Source organism: Psittacula echo (genome assembly GCF_963264785.1).
Source record: "Psittacula echo genome assembly, chromosome: 4".
Lineage (NCBI taxonomy): Eukaryota > Metazoa > Chordata > Aves > Psittaciformes > Psittacidae > Psittacula > Psittacula echo.
The window spans coordinates 10,432,765-10,446,406 of record NC_137738.1 but is presented as its reverse complement, the minus strand read 5'-3'; the positions used below and the strand labels follow the sequence as shown (position 1 = coordinate 10,446,406).

General features: G+C 42.3%; 1 protein-coding gene across 7 annotated transcripts; it reads right to left on the bottom strand.

Annotated features, from left to right (window-relative positions):
- Positions 1 to 445: 445 nt before the first annotated feature.
- YPEL5 (yippee like 5) lies at positions 446 to 13,347 on the bottom strand. Of its 7 annotated transcripts, none has more exons than XM_080615231.1 (6): positions 13,236 to 13,347; positions 9,762 to 9,798; positions 9,589 to 9,652; positions 9,260 to 9,411; positions 4,356 to 4,529; positions 446 to 2,604 (listed from the first exon to the last, which is right to left on the bottom strand). In XM_080615231.1, the coding sequence occupies exons 5-6, from the start codon at positions 4,494 to 4,496 to the stop codon at positions 2,380 to 2,382; spliced, it is 366 nt and encodes a 121-aa protein (XP_080471357.1). In that variant the 5' UTR covers positions 4,497 to 4,529; positions 9,260 to 9,411; positions 9,589 to 9,652; positions 9,762 to 9,798; positions 13,236 to 13,347; the 3' UTR covers positions 446 to 2,379. The 7 variants fall into 7 exon arrangements, with proteins under 7 accessions (XP_080471357.1, XP_080471358.1, XP_080471359.1 ...); XM_080615232.1 differs by having other exon boundaries at positions 9,762 to 9,904; positions 13,236 to 13,328; XM_080615233.1 differs by having other exon boundaries at positions 9,589 to 9,680; positions 13,236 to 13,326.
- Between the last annotated feature and the right edge of the window lie 295 nt (positions 13,348 to 13,642).

The following is a 13,642-nucleotide window of genomic DNA, read 5'->3' as shown; positions in this document are numbered from 1 at the left end:
CCAGAAGGCCTCTCCTGAACATCTGCACACAAAGAAAAAAGATCACAGAATTCCAGATATACAACTACCCAATTCCCCAATTCCCAATTGATCTTCTAGCAAAAACTTCACATTTTTGCAGATGTTAGGCACCCAGAATTCCACTAAATGAGCCACTTGCTGGATTTATTTTCTCTTTAACAGAAGCAAATTGAAGGCATTCAACTGTATATGGTATATACATATATATATGTATGAGTGGTATAAGCCCAAAGCTGTACTTAGCACCTCCCAAAATCAACAGTACACTTCTGCCACCTATTCAGAGGGAGATGCTCATCAACAGCTTGTCACTGTGCTGTAGAAATGCAGTGATGTATTCAACAAGACAGGGGATGGAAGACAGGTTATATCATTCAATTGATGGACTCCATAAAAGTTACTCAAAAAGAATGGCAAATACCAATTCAGGACAAAACATACTTTATTGTACTGTAATGTCAGAAGTACAAGAAAAGTACTGCAGAGAACCATGCTAATGAGGCTTTAAAGGTCTGTGAAGGACAGAAGTACAAGATAACGGGGTACTACTGTACTCAGTGCAAAAACTGATTCATTTGAGGCACAAGTACACGATCATTTAAGCAGCTTGATTCAAGCACAGCTCTGGTATGATCTACTCTGTTCTCTTTCTATGTGACAATTCTATAAGAAAGCTACTTTTACATGAAATAGGCAGTAGGTACAAGTCAGGGGTGTCCAAATTGCCACTTGGTGACAAAAAAATAATAAAAGAAAAATACTCTGCATAGTCACCCTCCACATTTTAACTTCAGATATGGAGCTGTGGCTAGTGAAGAAAAATACTCTGAAGGGTCGGAGCCCAGATCTGTTTGGCTGGGTGGAGGTTCTTTCCCCTCTTCTAAGCCTGTGGGTAACTTTTTTCATGTTGACCACAGTTTATCCAATAAGAAGAAGAGAAAAAAGTATCTTTGATAAGGAACCATACATATCTAACATTCAAATAAATTTCAGCCCTTGACATCTTAACTTATGACTTAAGACAGAACAAAAGTGTTTGGGCACCCTTGAGTCAAGTTAATGAAGAGCATTTTTGCTAAAAAAGCAAGCAAGATCACGGTTTCAAACAGAGCTGATCTCTATAATAAGAAAGCAGGAATCCAAGTCACTAGTTACTACTAGGCTGACATGTACTGCTGCCCAGAAAGATAAAAATGGAACATCACAATGAAAAAGGTTCAACAAAGGTTGAAAGATAAAGGTTTCAACACCAGAAGCAGCATTTGAAAACAAGCTGTTTAAGTTAATCTTTTCAAGAGATGCAGATTGCATAACTCTGGGCATGAACAAACATGCTGGCAATCTTTTCCTTTTACACAGCAGCTGTGTTTAACATAGGAAGTTCTGGGTTTAAAGAAAGCTACTTGAAGAATTAAAGATTTGCGACTCTCTGTCTACTTACTGAGTTTAGTAGAGCAATGAAAAAGAATCACTACTGAAACAGTAGTTTCTCAGTGGATCCCTATCATGACAAACACAGCTTGAATCTTAAGCAACGCAAGACTAAACAGACAACTATTATATTATTACTATGCTTATAAGTTACATCAGTTAAAGTTAAAAAAAAGCCAAGCAGTTTTGCCCTATTTCAAGAGTATTTTCAAATCAACACCAGTTTACTTGGTGAATGGGACTTCACAAATAAACAAGGAATGGTGACATCTTTGGGTCAAGAATGACAAGAAATAATGGGCTCTGTGCTACCAATCAACCTCAACAAGAATATGGCACAAGGGCCAGCCCAAGCTGTACCAACACTGAACCTTTAGCACTCAGCACAAATTCGGATCTCTTTACTTTAGCTAGCAGATCAGGTGAAAAGACTGGGTAAAAAAAACCCAAAACAAAACCAAAATAAACCAAACCCACTAACTAAAAACTTAACTCCAAAACTGGAATATAGTTTTTAAAAAAATCTGTAGTTTTAAAATAACTTTATGCTGACATCAGTTTGTGCAAACTAAAAGAAACCTCATCGAATTTCTCTCCAACAAAAGACAAATCCCCCAAATATTTTCATTTTAGCCCACTGTATCTGTAGATACAATCTCAAATCTAACAGATGTAAATGCAAGAGAGAAAAATTTACAGCATCTGCACAACATTCTTTCTATAAAGAGCTGCTGGAGGGAAAGTAAAATATAAAAGGAATAAAGAAAGGAAGGTTCCATCTGAAATACTCTCACAATCTTTCCCACTCTGTAGTCCATGAATCCGACTCTGATGCTAAGGTGACAGTGTATGTAAGCAGATTTTTTTGATGAATTTATTATTTTTGAGTTTCAATTGAAGAGAACCTGAGAAGAGACTCAAGTCTCTTCAGGAATTGTCAGATGGAACATGCTCCTCAAATCCTTCGCTCTCTCGGACCAACGCTCTTTCCAGGATAACACGGCCTTCCTTGTAGCGCTGGCTGTCTTCAGTGGCAAATTCATAGATCCAACCCAGTTTGCTGTTGCAGTTCTTGCAGCTCACGTCTCGAACCATGTGGCGGCCAGTGAGCATGACCCGATCCTGAACTTCACTGTATTGCAGATTTACCACCTGATACAAATATACAGGGACATGGAATAGAGATGATTAGTCTGCCCAGAGCAAAGCTTGGTAACAATGTCTATGACTATCAACATTTTAGAAGAAAAGAGCCTCTGGCACTGCACATGAACTGAAAACTGCAGTGTAGTAATCAACAGCCCTTGAAAATCTGCTTGTGAAGGTAACACTTTAAAGATACGCTTCACAGGGATGTATAACTCACTGTTTAACCGAGACATGAAATGCCATCACAAGAAGTACTAGAGTGCAGAGTACCTTGTATTGTACCAACTTGATTGTACCGACTAATTGGTATTAATCCACTCGTAATATACGTAACCCATTTCTAGCAATTGATGTGATCACTTATTCCCAGAAGTCAGAACCAAAACATTAAGAGGTACTTCTTTAAAAGTCTTCGGGTACATTTGAAATAACCATGGAAGAAAAAGCAGGCTGAGAAAAAGTGGCTGAGAATGTAGGCATTAAACATGCACCTATTTTTCTGTGTGCTATCTTGGCAGTTTAAGACATTCTTTTAACTTGTTACACAGCAACACCGCAGAACCAGGATGCATAATTCACTGAAAAGTTAACGTCAGAACTACATCTAAACTGCTGATATGCGTTAGGATTCTGAAAGATCGGGCTGTGCTGCTTTCTCAGCCTGACACCTGACTGTGCTCATTCTCTCTGCTTCAGATGTAAGGTTTTTGTGTGCAGAAATGTAAAAAAACCAAACTTCCGTGACTAAACCCCACTATTTAACACAAGACAAATTTGAACCCCAGAAACCAGTGCACATTGGGTGAAAAATTATACAGATGCACAGTTCTCTTACAGCTATGCAGCCCAACACTTAGAGACAAATACTAATGAAAGAATCCAGCATATCAGAAATCCCAAAGCCAAACACAGTTAAGTAAAGACATTACTGATGCCTCTATTGAATCTGTCAATCACCAAATGGCTTTCAAGGAACACCCAAACCAACACACCTCAATGATTACATGACCAGGAGTTTTGTGAGAAAGCACAAGATGATCACAGTTTTTTCAGTGTGTCTAACAGAGGGGTTAATAAATAATGCTACAAATCAGGTTTTTAGGTGTGTTATTAACATTATTCTCAGCTTAAAGCCAACACACAGCACTGTACCAGCTTCTAAGAAGAAAATTAACTGTATCCCAGCCCTAACCAGGACACTTCCATATTTCAGTCTGTTGAATTAAATCAAATAGGATCAACTAAAAAAAAAAAATCATTCAACTAAACCAGAGTATTATTGCCAGCAAAAGACACTATGGTTACATAAAGCTGACAAACTACTGCTAGCTTAAATGCATTTTAGAATTAAACAGAATACTACCTAGACTTTAACTGACTAAAAGTGAAAATGCCTTTGAAACACTTTGATAGACCAAAAGATAATCTCAATGTAAATCTGTGGTTCATATTCATATTACAGAAGTCTCCAAAGTCAAAACTCCATGTATTTTGCCATGATACCTCTATATACACAATCCTCTTTACAGTCTCTCAGTATTGTGGATAAACTAATTTAGATAGCTTGCCATTGATAGTAAATGACTGATTTGACTTCAAAGACTGCTGGATAGAACAAAATAAATATTAAAAAATTAAGATAGTAATTATACAACATTTTAGCCAAGAAGCTTTTTAGTTTTGATGACAGATTCATTTCCCACCAATTCATTTTTCAAAAGCAAATAGTAGTTCCTCCTCAGCTTCTTACCAACCTTGTTAAAAAGAAAGGCTCTTCCCGTGGCCCCTGTAAAACGAGTGGAGATGAGCTCAGAACGATTGGTCAGAATAGTGTCGCAGTTTGCACACGAGAACAGGCGAGTGCCACCAATGTGATCCAGAAAAATTCTTCCCATTTTTAGAACTTACGTAAGTTTATACACAAAGACCTGAAAGCAAAAAGAAAGATCACATACATCACCCATTGCAGAGAAAAAACCACCAACCGCAAACACCCCATATACATGGCAGAATATTCTGCAAACCAATTCAGCCAATGATTGCAGAGGTTCCTTCTATTCATAGATGAATTACTGAACTTACACACTGCATCCAGCCTTTCTCATCAAGACAAGTCCTTTCCCAAAGTGCCCATCTTACCAGTAAGATGACACACCTAGATAGAAACTAATTATACTAAATAAGCAAACCACAAACCAAAACCTTTAGTAGAGTTCAGACACTTGCAGACCACTTCTGGACCCTACAGTTCTTAAATTCAAAAGCTTCCACTTCTTTCATATTTTCTTTTCCTCTTTAATAGAATACTGAAATTCCATTTCAGTATATTCCCAACGACTCACTCATCTTAGTCAGCACTGGGAAATGAAGCACAGAGAAGTACACTGAGTCACCAAGGCATTTATGGTTTAATTTTCCCAAGTCACCCCCCCCCCCTTTAAAATACGTATTCATTTTGTCACTTCCCCTAAGCTTTGCAGAATTTCTGATATGCAACCACACAACATCACCATCCAAGGTGCTTAGTCTTCTATAGCAGGCTGGGCTACTGCATTTGACTTGACACTTAGTGATTTCATATACATAACAACATAGGAAAGGTTTGGATGCTATTTCACATAACAAACAACCCACCCAGTCTTTACATCAGACAGTTTGTATATACGAACATCTAAAGCTTTCTAACCTAAATACAAAATATTGTATCGTTTACCCAAGCTATTTCCAAAGCATCATCACTGAAATACCTCAGCACCTTCAGTCAGCAGGAAAAGAGAGCTTAGAAATTTATATCAGCAGACCAGCAGTATCTAATAAACAAATCTCTTCACTGCTTAGGCAAATTAAAGTATCTCACCAACTTTATACCAACTACATAGATTACTCAGTTAACTAGCGAGTAGGCATGAAACATATCAGACAGCTGGAAACTTAAATCACGAAGGATGAGGTAACACGACAAAGGAATTCAATTATTATGTTATTTCCATTTCAACCGCTGAAATTTTATGACTAGGCATCTATAGTTAAACAAGTTAAATATACCTCCATTTATGCTTCAGATGTGGAATCAGAAGAGAGTATTGTCTCTGCTTTTGTCATGCACAGTAATGCAAAGTAAATCTGACATACTGCAAATATTAAAATTGTGTGGGTTTTACTTTTCAGAGCAGGAGATCGTGTGCCATTCAGAGATAAATTAATCAAATCTTGTGCTTGGCAAGTTGAATCTTCTATGTCAAATGGCTTTAAGGAGCACAAATACCTAAATTAAACCCATTTCAAGTTTCACGGGATCAGTTTCTTAAAGCTTACTCTGGCATGCACAAAGCAAATGGATAAAACATGCGCCTGCACACACAAAATTTAAAATACCATTTTTACATGTAAAAATCATAAGCCATTGACATAATTTTTTCCAATTGCTTTATTTCATCACTTGTTTTCTTACAGTGTACAACAATAAAAAGGGTTCCTAGTGTTGAATAGAGTGATTCTAGCACAACTTCCTTACATTCAGATTTTTCGTTATCTTTGTTAGTCTTCCGTATCAAATCTGAAGGATACGTAAAAATTCAAAGGAATGGAATGCCGCTTTCCTTTAAAAGTGATATGACGCCCATTTTTCTTCTTGGGAGGATAAATAAAACAGGTCTTGAGTTTGATAAAAATATCTCAAAGACTTAGCTGACTGTAAGGGTGCATCTCCTTGTGACTCCACACAAAATATGGAAGTGCTTTCCTTCAATTTGTCTAAGCTTTACACCTCTCTAATGTCTTTATCTTTCCTAGCAAGCAAGGGGAAAAGAAAAAATAAGATGTGAACTGTGACAGCATGAAGGAAAATCAACAGACAATAAGTGTGAATAAATAGTATCAGTCAAAGTCTCCAACCAGAAGAAACCACAAAGACAAGCAATAAAGGCAATTGTGACAGATATGCCCATGAGGCACTTGGCCTAGCTCCATGTGCCATCCTTACTAATTTTGGATAATGCTATTTTTGTGTTGATTGTGTTGTGGATTAAAAACAATTAACTGATCATAAGTTACTGTAAATGTGGAATCAACATCCAAAAGGGTATTTCTTTCAGGGTAAACACAGTGCACACCCCTTCAGTATTTCTAGAAGCCAATATAAAACAAATCCAAACACATCCTGCTCTTTCACCAAGAGCAACACAAACACTAAGCTCGGTTAAATGATGAGAACAGGTCCATTACACAGATCAACCTTGCAAAGCATGCCACGTTGAAAAATATGCATCTGAACACTTAAAATGCAAACACATGTTCTATCTAAAAACAGAATTCATGTCACTGCACCCAGAAAACCAGTAACCCAGAGTCACTAAAACCAAAACGTAACTACTCCAGAAGAGAGTGCGAGTGTAATTCTTACAATCAAGTTAGAAGTCAAAGCATCATAGAAATGTATTGCTTCTGGATATGGCATTACGTATGGACTGAACTGCTGAGTCCTGAAGATACTGAATATTAAAATAAATGCATAAATACATTCAAAGAATTCATAGTAATACAAGGCCTACATTCTTCAATTATTTATATCTCACCAAAAAGCTGAAAGTAACATCACCGAGTATCTAAATGAGAAAAAACTTCCAGTAAGCAAGACTTGGGTCCCAACAGAAAGACAAAGTGAGATTCATCTGACTGTGAGAATTCAGATTAAAGTTACAGCAGAATCTAACAAATCAACTGGTACCCAAACAATGGTCTTCAGAACACAGTGTATATGAAAACAATGTGTTCTTTAAATAAATACACATTTAAAAATGTGGAAAATTAAATCCTACAATATGATTATAATAGTCAAAATAGTTCAGATTTTGAGTTGAGGTTGTGTTTTTAAGAAAATGCTAAAATAACTGTAATCCTATTAGAGTATCCAACTTTAAAAAACAACCTCTACACTTAACCAGTCCCTGGTAGATTTCAGTCAAAGCAGATAGCAGCCTACAACTATCATTAGCTCTTGGTTTTGATGGCTACAGGATATCAATGAATCCTTACAGGTCCAGCTGAAATGTATACACCTTAGTCTTTTGCTCACAGTAGTAAAAAGTAGGAAAACAAAGTTACAAACTGACTGCTAGTACAGCAGTCTCTGAATGCCACATTTGATCACAGATTTTCTAATGACAAGAACTTTTGCTTTTTCTTAGCATAGAAGGTAGAGAAGTGAACTTCAACTTGGAATCATTTCACACTCTTCCCTCCCCTTCTTTTCCCCAAGCTAAAACCATAGTATTCACTTATAAGACCACCTCAGAAGGCACTTGGTACAGGTGAAGACTGTTCTCTCCTAATGATCTTGAATCCTGTAGAGTAGAACTCATCATATAAAAAGCACTACAGAACAAGAGAAAGCAATTTTCCATTGCTCTCCGGCTCATATCCTTTGCATACAGAAGAGATGTGTACAAAGTCACCCAAGATAACCGTGTAATTTTTTTTCCCTATAGTTTTCACTTCCCATGTAAAAGGTGTGGGCGTCTATTTATGTTCACACATACATAAATGATCTGAAAAAAGCCACTTATAGGCGGCTTTTATAGGCAGTGGGAAGGCTCTCTTAAATGAAGACAAGCAGAAGAACTGCAAAACATTAAAGCATTTCTAAAGCTTAAGATCCTCCAGTTAGGGAGAGGAAAATGCAAGAAGCACACTCAGCCATTCGTCCACTCTTTCTACACTTAAAATCAGTGAAAATAACTTCCACTGGTTCTGAGCTCCAGTCAGGTTCCCTATTGCTAGTTACAACCCCAGAAAGTGACACTACCATATCACAAAATCCCATCATGCTACTAACAGAACTTTCAGCGGCCAGGAATCTTGGTTATTCACAAAACCGTATGTTGAGGAAGGCACAGAGATTGGTTTGGGGCTTTTTGGCCTGTGATTTCACCTTTTAAGTCAGCTAAACATTTTTTGCTGGGTTTTTTCAGTGATGAAGTCCTAGTGATCCTGCCCTCACAACAAACTACCAAAGACAAGTCATAATGTTAAATTAATGGCTCCAATTCTCCTACACTGGAGACGTAAGGCAGAAGTAAGGCAGACTTACTTACACTAATGGGATATAAAGTATCTACCACTTCTCAAATCTACATACTTCAAAGAAACAGGTACTTTCAGGAATTGAAAGATGATGCCAGTGTGCCATTAGTAGGTGCCTTCGTTCTTGACAGTATCTTTAGCTGAACAATCAATGGTAGCTCGTATTACCCAGCTAGTAAGGCTTGCTGACAGGGCAGTATTCTGACAGTACAAACCTTAATACCACTTCCTAGTCATCCTGTGAAACATTTCCTGCCTGCGTGCTTCTCCCAGTGAGTGCATGGACAGACAGGAAACACAAGCACCATGGTTGTGTACTATTATACATATTCCTACAGCAGCGTGTTCCCAAGCGTCCACCTGTTTTTCAGCATTGATTTTGGCAACACCGAGCAACAGCTGTCAAAGAGCTCACATTCAACAGCGCTTTAATTTGTCCACTATCTGCATACACAGCTGAAACCACCTGAAGCACTACTCGGTTGGTATTTGAATTACCTAACCTGCCTACCTTCACAAGCAAAAAAGAACAAAAAAGCAATACAAAGAATTATTTATTAACATTTTTAAAACTAACAGTCAGTGTTTTCTTGTCCCAGAATGCATCTCTTGAAGACACAGGACCATCAGTGTTTGGCAGAGCCAGGAGGCACTTTCCATATACACACTGGACTGTGGATATTTCAGAAGCCTCAGTGTTGCTTCAGCACCATCTACTGCATCTCAGATCTACAACAGAAAACAGCTGCTAGTTAAAGGATAAAAAACTGTGACAGCCTCTCTTTCACCATTTCACTGCCTAAAGACATTTTCCTTTACATGGTGAGCCAACAAGCACTCTCAGCGCCTTGAAGAAAGGCTGTGCATTCCCCTAGGTACAGTAAAACATTCTCGAGGTGCACTTACTCTGGAGCCAGGCTTAAACTTCATCTTCACATGTCAGGAACTGCCTTGAGCTTCCTCTTCTCATCTTCATGGACAAAAGAGGAAAAAGAGTACTTAGCACAGCTATACAAGATCGCACATTAAAGAATCACTGGGTACGCAAGAAAACCCCAACCAACAAACTTGCTCCTTACCTGCGTGGGTTTCCTCCGCTCACAATTGGGGGTGCATCTGAAAATACAGACGTGGTCAGTCTCTTAGGAGGTCTGAGATTCACCCATCTGCCCCAGCCTTCTGTGGCTGTTGAAGGAAGCGAGGCCCAGCCTCTGGCCTCTGCCTACATGCAGAATTTGTTATCAAAGCACCACACACAGCCAAATGTGAAGAAAAAGTGAACTGGAACATTATGCTATGCTCATTAGAACCAGCCAGCTACTGTAGCAAAGATGACTAGAGAGGCTTTGGCAAAGTAATGAAAGCTGTGCCCAGATGCAGTGCACAGCACCTGCACAGAACAGGCCACCCAGCAGGATGAAACTGCATTTGTGCAAGTTACAGTAGTGTGATTTTCTACTGCAACTCAGCTTGTTTTCTAGGTAAGTCAAAACCTTTCCATTGGGGTACTGGCATTTCAGTATGTTAACATAACATACCAGTGTATATGAACACTTAACACAGGGTAGTTTGTTTGAAGTTTACAGTGAGCAGAGCCACACAGGTGGGTGCTTGTTTCTAATACAGCCCCTGTATCTTAGCATCTCCCACATAGTCACTTACACCCCACAATACTCTGGTTAGATAACATATAAAAGTATTAGCTTACAAATAGTGACAGACTTAGATTTTCTTTCCCACTACTACACAGAGTCCCAAAAGCAATAGCTATTCCTGTCTCCCAGTTTCTTTTTCTCTTCCGTTTTCCCCTTTCCTTCTTGCCTCCCCTTTCCCTTCCCTAAGACACAAAAAGGTGATTCTCTCAAACCCCCAATTGTTTGTAAGAAAGCTGCATTTCCTGGTTTTGCAATAAATTTATTCTTACACCAATTAACAAGACAACTTTTGCCTATTAATTCATCCTTCAACTTGCAGAAAGCTAAATTCAGATTTTCTCTTTTCATTAACTTTACTGCTGTAGTGATACAAATCTTCACTCAAAGACACCACTGATTCCATGAGTCACAAACAAAATTTAAAGAAACAGTGAAAAGCCAATGACCATTCAAACTCCCACACAAACCACATCCAACTGCCAGAATATGCTAAGTGCATCTCACCAAGAAATTTTTATATTAACTAGGAAATGCCTAAACGTAGCTCAAGGCTCCAAAAGTGAAGAGCCTTGCTACCAAACATCCACAGTGTACAGGCATTTCCTCTACACATGTAACAAGCTATTTTTAAGTTAAATCTTGCTTAAGGGAATTACATATTGCTCCAAGAGCTGAGCAACTCAGGATTTCAACATAGGTCAAATGATAGCAAACAAATAGGAACCAGTGACCTATCTTGGACAACACCACTTCAAGCTTGTGATGACTACCAGAAAAGGGAATGCTAAATATATATATAATACATATATATTTGTGTGCATGTGTATAACTCACTGTCAGATGACAAGTTACAAATCTCACCTACTCTTGTCATCTTCCCTACCCGGCTTTGACAGGCATGCTTGGCAGCAACATCTGAAACTCACTCATCATTAAAATCTCCATATAAACAATTAGATCTGAATTCTATAAGCTAAGGGCCTCCACAGCTACGGAAGTGAAAGTACCAGATGACAGAAGCCTCTGAACAACATCTCTAAAGACTAGTATTAGAAAAAGAGTAACACTTTAAAATGGGCAGTTTCATTTGTCATAAACATTACTTCAGTACAGCTGTCCAGAATGAGTCTATATATAAAAGGATTATATATAGCTGTTACATAGTTTTATATATAGCTGAACCAGCCATATGAGGGAATCTTTACCACCACCTAGTAAGTTCCCTCTCTTTCTGCTATCAGTCACAACCATTGTTAACCAATGGCTAATCAACTGCCATTAATTGTTGACAACAAGAGGTGCTCTAGGACAATTACCAATCTGAGAAAAGCCATGCCCTGTGTTTCTCCCTCATAAGATTTGGGTACTTGCTTTGTTATTCCTTAAACCTAACCCTAACGCCACGTTTATTTAAAGAAAAATACTTTATTAACTTCAAGCACTATATATCCAAAACACAGCCTTTATTCTTAAATAAACATGCTGGATCCATCTAATGTGTATCTGCTTGCACAGTACAGCTGAGATGTGTACACACAGCAACAGATCAACAGACAGGTAACAGTTTCTGCATTCCTTTTTGGCTTTGACTAGAACCTCTTCCAGAGCTAAAACGTACTTTCACAATCACAGAATCAACTGAGTTGGAAAAGACTTTTAAGTTCATCAAGTCCAACCACTCCCCAGCACTGCCAAGGCCACCACTAACCCATGTCACTGAGGGCCCCGTCTGCACGGTGTGTGAACACTTCCAGGGACGGTGACTCCACCACTGCCTGGGCAGCCTGCTCCAATGTTTCAATTCCCTGGGAATCCATACTTTCACAGTCAAAACCCACCCGAATTGCTGCCGGACTCGCTGCTTAAGAGCTGTGAGCACTTCCGTCAGCGAGTAACCACTACTGGGCTTACGACAACCGCCTTCAGTGCGATTCACCCCTGGGCAGAGACACTGGGTTACCGAGGGCTGCTGCGACTGCGAGCCAGTCCCGACGGAGCAAGCAGCAGCCCATCACTTCAGAAAACGCCCAAGCGGCCCTGCCACCCAGCATGTGGCACCGGGGCTGCCCCAAGGGCTGGCGAGGGGGGAACTGACCTATGCTCTGGGACCGGCAGGACAGGCGCCGGCCTTCGTAACGCTCCACGGCCAGGCCGGCAGAGGCGACGTGAACCCTGCACCCTGAGCTGGGACGACCCCGGCTCCACACAAAGCCCCGTGACGGGGGGGGAAAGCGGAGGGGGAGGCGGGTCTCGGCCGCGCGCCGTCACGGGGCCACGCGCAGCCAACCGCCGGCGGCTCTTTCGCCGGCGCCGCCGCCGGGCGCTGCGGGCAGCGCAGGCAACTTGACAACAAACAGGAGGAAACAGCTGACGGGAGGCCCCGCCGCCGCGGTGAGGGGCGCCCGGGCCCAGCCCCGCACCCCCGGGCTGCCCGCACTGCCGCTTCCCCTGCCGTGCGGTGCGGAGAAGGGGGAGGACACGGCGGAAGAGCCTGAGCACGGCTCCTCTTCCCCGCACAGGAAAGTTGCCACCGCCCCTCCGGGGAGGGGAGCCGGCGGCGATGCGGGGCCGGCGGAGGAAGTTGTGGCCGCGGCAGGGAAGGGGTGCTCGGTGCCGGCCTTGGGCTCAGGGCCGAGCAGGAAGGCTCGGCGGCGCTGCGAGACGCTGGCGGAGAAAGGGACGAGTGGAGAAGGGCCGGTGCTTTGTCGCGGCGCCGGGCCGCAGCAGGGCAGGCAGGGCCGGCACTGCCCCCGCTCCGCGCCGCCGGGCAGGAGCAGCTCCCCCGGGGCCCCGCCACGGCCCGCAGCGGCAGCCGCCACCTCCCGCCCCAGCCGCCGGCGGCCCCCCCCCGGCCACCCTGCTGAGTGCGGGGCGCGGCACGGTCCCCCGCCCGGTTACCTGGCGCAGGGGAGCAGCGACGGCGGCAGCTCCGTACCCGGTATCTGCCCCCCACCCTCCACAGCCCCGACGCTCCGGCTCGGCGGCGTAACCCCGCCCCCGCCGCACGTCAATCAGCGCTGGCGAGGCTCCGCCCCCTCACGGCCCCGCCCCGCCGTGCGTCAATCAGCGCCGCCGACGCTCCGCCTCACGGCCCGCTCCGCCCCGGTCACCTCAGGACCGCGCCCGGTGGCGGTGGCGGGCATTGTTTGGCCGTGCGGGGGTGGGTGGGTGGGAGCGCTGGGCCTTTCACCGCCCGCCAGCTCCCCTCTCCCAGGCGCCTGTCAGACGCCCCCCGAGCCCGGCGGTCGCCGCTCGCTGTGAGGGTTTGAGGCAGGGAAAGGCAGACACGATTGTCAACTGCATCC

Excerpts from the sequence above, each read along its gene's own strand:
- YPEL5 (XM_080615231.1), bottom strand. The coding sequence starts at position 4,496 with ATGGGAAGAATTTTTCTGGATCACATTGGTGGCACTCGCCTGTTCTCG. Across the intron at positions 2,605-4,355 it reads GAGCCTTTCTTTTTAACAAG|GTGGTAAATCTGCAATACAG; the intron begins GTTGGTAAGAAG and ends TATTTGTATCAG.